This window comes from Colias philodice, chromosome 16 (assembly GCF_061535455.1).
Source record: "Colias philodice isolate Cphi_HAF_F1 chromosome 16, ilColPhil1 Martin Lab GWU primary, whole genome shotgun sequence".
NCBI classification, from domain to species: domain Eukaryota; kingdom Metazoa; phylum Arthropoda; class Insecta; order Lepidoptera; family Pieridae; genus Colias; species Colias philodice.
The window spans coordinates 2951225-2960821 of NC_143101.1; the positions used below are offsets into that span (position 1 = coordinate 2951225).

Below are 9597 nucleotides of genomic sequence, written 5' to 3' on the forward strand. Positions count from 1 at the left end.
AAAATTTTAAAGGGAAATTGATCCAGTCGACTATGTATGTATGGAACATCTTACTAATATTATAAACAAATATGAGTAAGTTTGTAAGGATTAATGGATGTATGTTTGTTCCTCTTCCACAAGCAAAACACTGAACGGATTTTGATAATATTTGGTGGTGATGTAGCATTTCTACCAGAATATCACCTAAATTATAGAAAAACAAAAAAAGTATAGTATTTATTTGAAGATACATTTAAACATAATCAGCCGTACAAATAAACGAGTTATAACATTTTATGAAAAGAATAAACTAAGAATAAGGAAAAATCATACAAATAAACGCGTAATAAATGAAACCTAGTATAACTTCGTAATAAGTATTCATACTAATGCTATTTCGTCCTTATTCCGGCTACCACCCTAGTATAAGTCTGACATAACTGAGTTATAATGTATTTTTTAGTACATTGTGCTGTGTTTTACAAGTTTTAGAACCTATTTTCAATCTAAATTTGAGATAATAGCAATGAGAGTAATACGAGAAGTAGAAAAAGTTGAGCAAATTAATAATTTCATTACATACCTATTGAAATGGAAAATTTTGTATGAAATGTCAAAATATATGAAATTATGAAAAACCCTTTTGATATTTATAATGATTTATTTATTTACGACATGCGCCAAACCATACATACATAAAACACTTATTTCTAAACTTATCACAATAATATAAACTTTCGTTGGAAACATAAATCTTCTAAGCTTGGAGTTGTATGTTTTGAGTACCAGTTATTTGGCAACTCTCTATCTCAAGGTGGGTTTATCTTCTGTTCTCCGGATATTGGATAGGGTTCTGTTTCATTTGCTTGCATATTTAATGATATATTTAAATTATTTCAAATAAATATTTAAAAAATAAATAAACAGAACATCGTATGATGAAACTTCACAACAAATTCGACGAAGTCAAACGAGCGTCAAAATGACAGCACCAAGATTTAACCGTAGACAATTTCAATGTTTTTCATAATTTTGTGAATGAATTGCGACGTTGCCGCTCCGCGCCTATTGCATAGCGTGAGCATAGTTACATCGACGTTATTCCAAATTTATTTGTAAGAAATTATGACATCCTTATTCTTTATTTATTCTTATCATATCTATGCATTGCATAAGGTTTGAATAAGCAAGTTTTTATTTGTACGGCTGAATAACGCGAACGTAAGTTTAATGTCAATTAAATAATAATCAATCCTACTAATATTATAATCGCGAAAGTTTGTGAGGATGGATGGATGTTTGTTATTCTTTCACGTAAAAACTACTGAACCGATTACAATGAAAATCGGTATGTAGGTAGCTGAAGACCCAGAAAAAGACATACTTTTTATCACGGAAATCCCACAGGAACGGGAACTATTTGGGTTTTTCTTTGAAAACGCGGGGGAAGCGGCGGGCGAAAATCTATAATATTCGAATTGTCAGTAATTTTTTATTCAATTGAAAAATGTAATAGATGTTACATGAAAATATACGAAAATAACTTGGCATATATTTTACATTGAAGCCCGATAGATGTCACTAAGCAACTTTAGATCGCGCTATCGAAGTGTTTCGTGTTCCGTCATATATAGAAGGAAGAATAATTTTTCGGTGTGTTAAAAAGAGTGGTACTTCATCCAATATCGTCACTCAGTTGCAGGATATATTATCCGTCCATTGAGAATGCGAGATGAGTAATAAATTTTGAAGAACCGTCCTCATACTCTTGTATGAGACCCTGACGGTTTGTTTATTATAATATAGAATATGCTCTTATCTCTATAGATGAAATCTACCTTTAACCAAAAATAAATAAAACCGGCCAAGTGCGAGTCGGGCTCGCGCACAAAGGGTTCCGTAGCAGCAAATATAATAAATTACAGTTAAATCAACCTATCTCAAAAACTATAAGAGATACTTTGATCAAACCAAAAATCGTTGAAAGAGTTAATTAGCATGCATCACCTCTATTTTTTTTAGAATTTTATACCCCGTAGTTATAAAAATAGAGGGGGGGGGACATACTTTTTACGACTTTGAGAGCTGATATCTCAAAAACCGTTCACTTTAAGAAAAATGTTTTTTAGAAAACTTTATATCATTTTAAAAGACCTTTCCATTGATACCCCACACGGGTATGTACATCGAAAAAAAAAATTTCATCCCTCAGTTACATGTATGGGGGGCCCCACCCCCAATTCTTTTTTTTACTATTTAGTGTCATATTTTTGTAGCGGTTCATACAACACATATTCCCATCAAATTTCATCACTGTAGTACTTATAGTTTCCGAGTAAATCGGCTGTGACAGACGGACAGACGGACAGACGGACAGACGGACATGACGAAACTATAAGGGTTCCGTTTTTGCCATTTTGGCTACGGAACCCTAAAAATGGAACGTCACTAAATTAACTAATATACTAGCTGTTTGCCCCGGCCATGCTCATGGCCTTTAATAAGAAAAGTAAATTATAGGCTATGTATGGTAGTCCGTAAACATGCAGCTTTGTGATTGTAAAATAATTGGAAAACCCCATCAATATGTCTATGTTTGTTATCTGTGTAACTGCATACTAAAAATAAATAATAAAATTTTAAAAATGTTGTCTTGTTAATTTGTTAAAGTAATATTAATATTGTTTGACCAATTTACCATCTTTTTCATTACTGAATTGCATTCATAAACTTTCGATGTGTTTTTTTCGACATTTGAATTTTTTATTTCTGTAAAAGTATTAAGTATAAGTAAAATTTCATTGGTATTAAATTTTAGTTATTATTTCATTTCATTGTTAAAAACTTTAATTTATTTATTTCTTTCTTTACGACGGCAAAAACGGATGCCGTCAAACGTCAAACTGCAAGCGTTGCCACATGTCGACGGCAGCCGTCGACGTATTAACTGCTGCCGCCGACGATTCGACGACTGCCGTTGACAGGTGGCGACGGCTCAAGTAGCCTCAGCCGTTCATAACTTGCCGTTCGTCTGTTAGAACTCTAACTCAAAACTTTTTTTTCTTGTCAACAATTTGATTCGGATTTTAGTTTCTACCGAGAAAACTAAAAATTCGATAGTTACACTTTTTCTTAACATATAATTTTAAAGAATAAACATATTATCTTATTTGCAGAGAGTCATACAACGGCACCGCAGAGGAGTTCTTCATAGACATGATGATCCAACGTCACGCTCGGCTCCTGCTCTCTACAGCGCGTCTAGTATCTCTAGGCCGTCTAGCTGCAGCGCTGGATTTGCACTTGGTGGCTTGGTTGGCCGGTGAAAGGGAAAGGGCAGCAAGGGTTGACAGCGCTGTTGTGTGCTTGAAGCGGCTGCATGAGGACTTTAATTGGCCCTACCCGACGGCTACGGAAGACGCGTACGTGCAAAGGAAGAGCAGTGTTGTGCAGAGTGAGTGTATTTGGAATTTCGTTGGTTAAATGGGAGGACGTTACATTGTAGAGGTAGATAAGGTTGAAATTCAGTTAGTGTGGTTATTTAATTTACAATAAGACTTCATTTAATTTTAAAAGTTTTTAAATGTAACTTAAACTTCAAACAAGCAATTTTTGTATTCATTAACAAGTATTTAAATCCCTGTATTTACGAATTACATGCTCTTTTAAAATCTCCAAACTATTTAATTGATTTAATTATATTATTTATTTGTATTGTGTTATTAATTGATGGTTTTGTGTGCAATACAATACACTTATGACAGTGAAATTAAGACGTGAAAGTTTTGATTTTCAAAATTCTACGGGTACGCGTCACCGACATACTAATTTTATGAAATTACATTTAGGTGCTAAAATTTCAAAACTCAATGTATAAGTTTTCATTTGTATTCGCAGTGCTCGTGACTGATTATTATTTTTGTTTTCACTGATATTTTCTACGTTTAGGCACATACAGCACCTCAGTGGAGGGCGGCAGCCAATGCGGTGATAGCGGATATATGAGCCTGTCGCTGCGTGCCGCATTGCCGCTCGCTGGAGCGCCACGTTCACCTGGACCTGTTAGGTGAGTGGAGACCCTAATTAAATTGATACTTAATTGCGTTTTTGAACATAGAAAAGTAAATTAAATGATAGAAATTTTGAAAATTTTACTGGTTACATGTGGGTATGTTGAGATATAACATGTAAATATCTGGACCGAATCGAATATTTTTTGTATTTAAAAATTTCAATATGAATTAAAAATTGAATATATTAAGTCATGTAGGGTACGTCATCATTGACCAATCGGGGCAAAGTTGTTTTTCAAAGTTGTATTAAATAATAAATAAATAAAAATTATTTATTGACAAATCATTTCACCTTCGTGATATTGAAGACTCCCAAACTAGGTTAAAACCTGTATGTCAGGTCTCATTATAATTTCAACTAGCTGTGCCCAGCGGTTTTACCCGCATTACTCCGCTCCTATTGGTCTTAACGTGATGAAATATAGCCTATAGCCTTCCTCGATAAATGGGCTATCTAACACCGAAAGAATTTTTTAAATTGGACCAGTAGTTGCTGAGATTAGCGCGTTCAAACAAACAAACTCTTCAGCTTTATAATATTAGTATAGATAAGTTATATTTTCTGGTGTGTACAGTTCGTTGGGCGAGTGCAGCGTGGCGGAGGGCGGCGGCGTGGCGTGGGGCGAGGCGGAGGGCGAGGAGCGGCGCTACGCCGCGCTCATGGAGCGCCTGCACCTGCACCAGGCCGAGCGCGGCGACCACAGCGCGCACGTGCAGCTCAGGTGCACACACACACATATATACACGCGCAGATACCTACACGCACACGCACATACGAATACGCATTCAACTCGAAAATAAATGCACGCGTACAAACACACACGTACACACAAATGCACGCGCACTCACATATACGTGCACACACACGTACACATTTACGTATACACTTACACTTAACATTGAAAAACAATTATTTTTCGTTTTTAATCTGATTTTGGTATTTAAGGTAATTAAGTTGCATAGAAAGTTCATTGAATTTTTACAAATAACATACCATAAGTATGTTATATGTATTAGTGGAGGAGTATCGACTATTGATTGTTTCATTTAATCATCGTGGTGATTTTTAACCTTTAAAATTTGATAAGATCGTGTTGCAATTACAGATACTACCTGCAGCTAATGACGGAGGCGTGCTGTGTGGAGTGGGCGCTGGTGGTGGCGGTAGCACTGCGTGACGCGCTCGCGGTGCTGCGCTGCGCCAACGCGGCGCGCGCGCACGACGTCAGCCTGCCCGCTGCGCGTAGGTTGCGTAATGCGTTAGCTGATCTGACGCGCTGGGCGGACGAGGAGTGGTGAGTGTATACATGCACACATATAGGAGCACGCATATACACGTGGTCATGTGTACACGCACAAACACATAAGGACACATACACACACACGTCAGTCAGCCTGCTTAATGCGCTCGCTGACCTCACGCGCTGGGTGGACGAGGAGTGGTGAGTGTATATACAAAAACTGCCGTGCACACGCCTATACTCGTGCAAACACACGCACAGACGCGTTCGCAAACACACACAGACGCGTATGCACACACACGCACAGATGTGCACGCATTTGCGTGCACGTGCGCACACAAGAAAATGCGCGCGCACGACGTCAACGTGTCCTGCTACATTTCACACTACTGTCCTGATAGCGAAAATCGTGAAGTATTCATACAATTAATTTCTGTTAAAGTTCAAAAACTATATTTAAAAAAAAAGCGAAAAAATGAGCATTTATCATAAAAAAAATACAAACAGCATGAATTATAATATTGAATTTTAATTTTCAGCATCGGCTACAAACCGTTCATGCTAGCGATCAGCAACCAAATACCATTTTTGACGTCGATCATCAACGCGCGCGAACGTCGCATGTCCATGGTACAGACTCGAGTGCGTACTCCCAGTACGGGGTCTCTTAACGCAGAACCGAAACAGGCACAGGAACCAAAACTGCCGCCACCACAAAAGGCTCAAGAAGTTAAATCAGTTAGAAAGGATTCACCGGTAACGATGCCAGAACCAGCAGTAACTAATACCCTACAGGAAAAGGAACAAACGCACGACGACACTTCGTCTAACTGTGCCATAATGTAAACATATCGATTTGTAATAATAAATTGGAAACCATGGTTGATTATGAATTTATTTATATGTAATGGGAGGAGTGTTTTCGTGATATTTATTTTGGGAAGGTAAATTGTCAGTGCTCATAAATGAATAAATTGTAATATATTTCGCAGCAAAACGACGCGTTTTATACAAGTGAGAGATTATTATAATAAATGTAATGCACATACAAATTTAGACATTCAAGAATTGGAATTATTACGTGTAGTAACATTATGTTGCATTTTAACCGTATCGGCATGATAAATAATTTGATGTTGATATGGTTACGGATTCATTATATATAAAGATATCTTTTTTTATTATAATATATGTATTTAGTCTGTATGTAGCAATTCAACAAATATGTATTTATTTGATCAAGTAACTATCAACAGATTTAAAATGTAGTTGTTTTAAATAATTTGTTTACGTTTTATTATTACCTATATTTTCCTTTTAAAATATAGGCGATTTATGAATTTTGCGTGTATGTTTATAACAAGTACTTACAGAAAATAGTTTAGGATTTTAAAATATTTATACTTACATAAATTTTATCGGTATAGAAATATTATTGTATGAAGTAATAATGTGAAAAATTAAGTCTTCCTTGCGAAATAATTTATTCTAATCAATGGTGTATGGCAGTCGAGAATAAATAAGTTCGTAAATAGAATTAGTGTACTAAAATATCAATTACTTACGAACCTTAGAACTTAGAGCAATAAAAAATATCATAATTGCATTTTAACAGTTCTATGGGAAAATTTGTAAATATGTATTTAATATTTATTATCTCCCTTTAATTGTATACATTTTCAATGATTTTTCGAATATTAAAAAATATAAACAAGTATGTAACGTCGATATTATTTGTGTTATTTTTTGCTCAATATTGTAATCTCGTCGAATTGTTATTTTAAATTATTATTATCACTATCGACAAAACAAACAACTAGAATCACAATCGTACTTAAAAGTCGTCTGAAGAAAATCTCTGCTAACATGTCTATTAGGCAGAGTTTTCTAATGACCGCATACAATATACTAACGGTCTTACTAATAAAATGTTACCCATTCGCTATGCAATGGATTAGTTATTGCAATAACCTGTCTTGTTTTTATGAATCACGTTTCATGTGAGCAAGAGCAGGACACAGCTATGGTAGAAAATGGTTGAAATTTATCCATTGTTTAACTTTTTATTAGTTAGGCCGTTAGAACATAATTGTAACGAAATAAGGTGTTAAATTGAATGAATGATATAAACTTATGTGTACAAGTTATTGTACGCGTATCCGTTAAATAGGCGTTTGTGAGTCTAGTTTCTTATTGTATCCAATGAATTGTATCTATATTTCATACTCAGCTACGTTTTTCCTTTTTTTATTTAATCATTTTCCCGCCATTATGGTGCCAATATGATGAAGACAATTAATAATGTTTTATCAATAATTTATTATTTAATGAAATATGTGTAGTACAAATCTTTTTACTTTTAATTTATTAAGTTTCACTAATTATTTGTATTTATTAACCAAAATAAAATAATAGAATTAATAGTAACAACAAAAAAAAATAACCTTGTGTTATATCTTATATATAAAAATGAATCGCAAAATGTGTTGGTAAGCGCATAACTCAAGAACGGCTGAACCGATTTCGATAATTCTTTTTTTATTATATTCCTTGAAGTACGAGGATGGTTCTTATGTAGAGAAAACGTAAATATTATGTACCACGGGCGAAGCCGGGGCGGACCGCTAGTAGATAATAAATTAGCAGTAAAATGAAAGATATTGTTAAGAGATTTTATGTAAAAGGGCTCTTTTTAGTTTTGATAGATTTTATTGGAGAAGACCGATAGACGATAGATAAAAAGGTTTTTCCTTTCATACTATGAATATTATAATATTATGTATAATTAGTGCAACATTCCTTTTACTTACGTTTAATAGTAAAATTATGATTCAGTAGAAAATGTATGGTATAACTAAAATTGTAGTTATAATAGCATTAAAATGTTTTATTTTGTTATAATTATTGTCAATTAAAGTTGTGAAAATTTTCAAATCCTATCCTACTAACCGTCATTAAAAATACTAACTAGCAGGTGCTAATAAAATAGTTTAATAGTTTAATTTAACATATTTCGGCTTCATAAAGGTATTTTAAATTACGTAATTAATAAACGTGGGAAACTATTTAAGGTAACTGGTAAATAAAAACGTAGATTACTTTTTTCTGTACGTTTAGGTAAATTAAAATTGAACATTTTAGCCATAGCATTCAAAATTTTTGCATTATAGGGTGTTGCCAGAATTAATTTATATTTGCGTCCGATAAAAATTTGCCAAGCGTATTTATTGTGTTTAAACACATTCTAAACACATTTCTATTGCTTTAAAATTGTAAAATAAATCTAATATGTTTAAAGCTTTCATAATGTTGATCGATAGTTTTGTAATAAATAACGAGCTCGCAAGAACATTGTCATCTTATTAGTGAAATTTAGATACATTATTAAAAAGCGCGGCATATATTTTGTCAATGTCCGTTTACTTGGATTTATAGTCTAGTGTAGACACAAAATATATTCTTATGAATAGTCGAATGATTAGATTTTCTTAACTTTTTACGATAAAGAAGCAAGTCATCAATCTTCGATGTATGTTCAAAAAATGAATGAAAGCATACTATTTGTGAGAAGGGACATATATCATGTTATTTAAAAATTCTTAGAATTCTTTCGGGCTGTCTACTTTATTGGTAAATTTATATTATCATAAGGTACCTATTCATAATATAAAAATACATGTGAATAATAAGTAATATATATGCAGAAAATTTGTTATATTTAATAGATTTGTACGTATTTGATATTTTTATCATATTGAGGTTTATATGTAAACAATTTGATGTTATTCTAAATAAAAAAAATACTAATTTAGTACAAAAGTTTTATTTCGTACTTATACAAATCCTGAACCTGTCAGTCTCTACTGTGGTCTCTACTAACTTTTGAAGTTACTTTTAAATATTATCTCCAAATTATCTCCCCCGTTTGTTGGCATATAAATCCAGACGCAAAATAGACAAGGTCTAAAGTTGAATTAGAGCCAGCGCGCACGAGCAACTTTGTCTCCGCAACTATTTTGTCTCTCCCATCAATTTGTATGGGGAGTTGCGTCGCTACGTGCGCGCACTTTCATACTAGCCCATGGGTGGGAGAGACAAAATAGTTGCGCAGACAAAAAAGTTGCGGAGACAAAGTTGCTCGTGCGCGCACTGTCTTATCTTATGAAAAAATGTCTCTGTCTCTCATGTCTAAGCTACTTATCTGATTTCTAATTTCTATAAAAAATTGTAACAGGGTTTGTTAGTTTACTCTAAAAAGAAAACAGAACATAGAAAATAGGCGATGCAATTTGGTAAAGCAG

General features: G+C 33.8%; 1 protein-coding gene across 3 annotated transcripts in view; it reads left to right on the top strand.

Annotated features, from left to right (window-relative positions):
• Rich (Guanine nucleotide exchange factor subunit Rich) overlaps positions 1 to 9597 on the top strand; it is an 88482-nt gene that overhangs the window by 29536 nt on the left and 49349 nt on the right. The window contains exons 23-29 of one of the 3 annotated variants that reach the window (XM_089705170.1): positions 3159 to 3436; positions 3931 to 4048; positions 4631 to 4777; positions 5162 to 5298; positions 5446 to 5497; positions 5836 to 7779; positions 7954 to 9109. In XM_089705170.1, coding sequence (XP_089561296.1) covers positions 3159 to 3436; positions 3931 to 4048; positions 4631 to 4777; positions 5162 to 5298; positions 5446 to 5497; positions 5836 to 6142 — 1039 coding nt within the window. In that variant the 3' untranslated portion in view covers positions 6143 to 7779; positions 7954 to 9109. Of the gene's footprint in view, positions 1 to 3158; positions 3437 to 3930; positions 4049 to 4630; positions 4778 to 5161; positions 5351 to 5445; positions 5498 to 5835; positions 7780 to 7953; positions 9110 to 9597 lie in introns of those variants that run through there. The other 2 variants (XM_089705169.1, XM_089705171.1) reach the window with 2 other exon arrangements.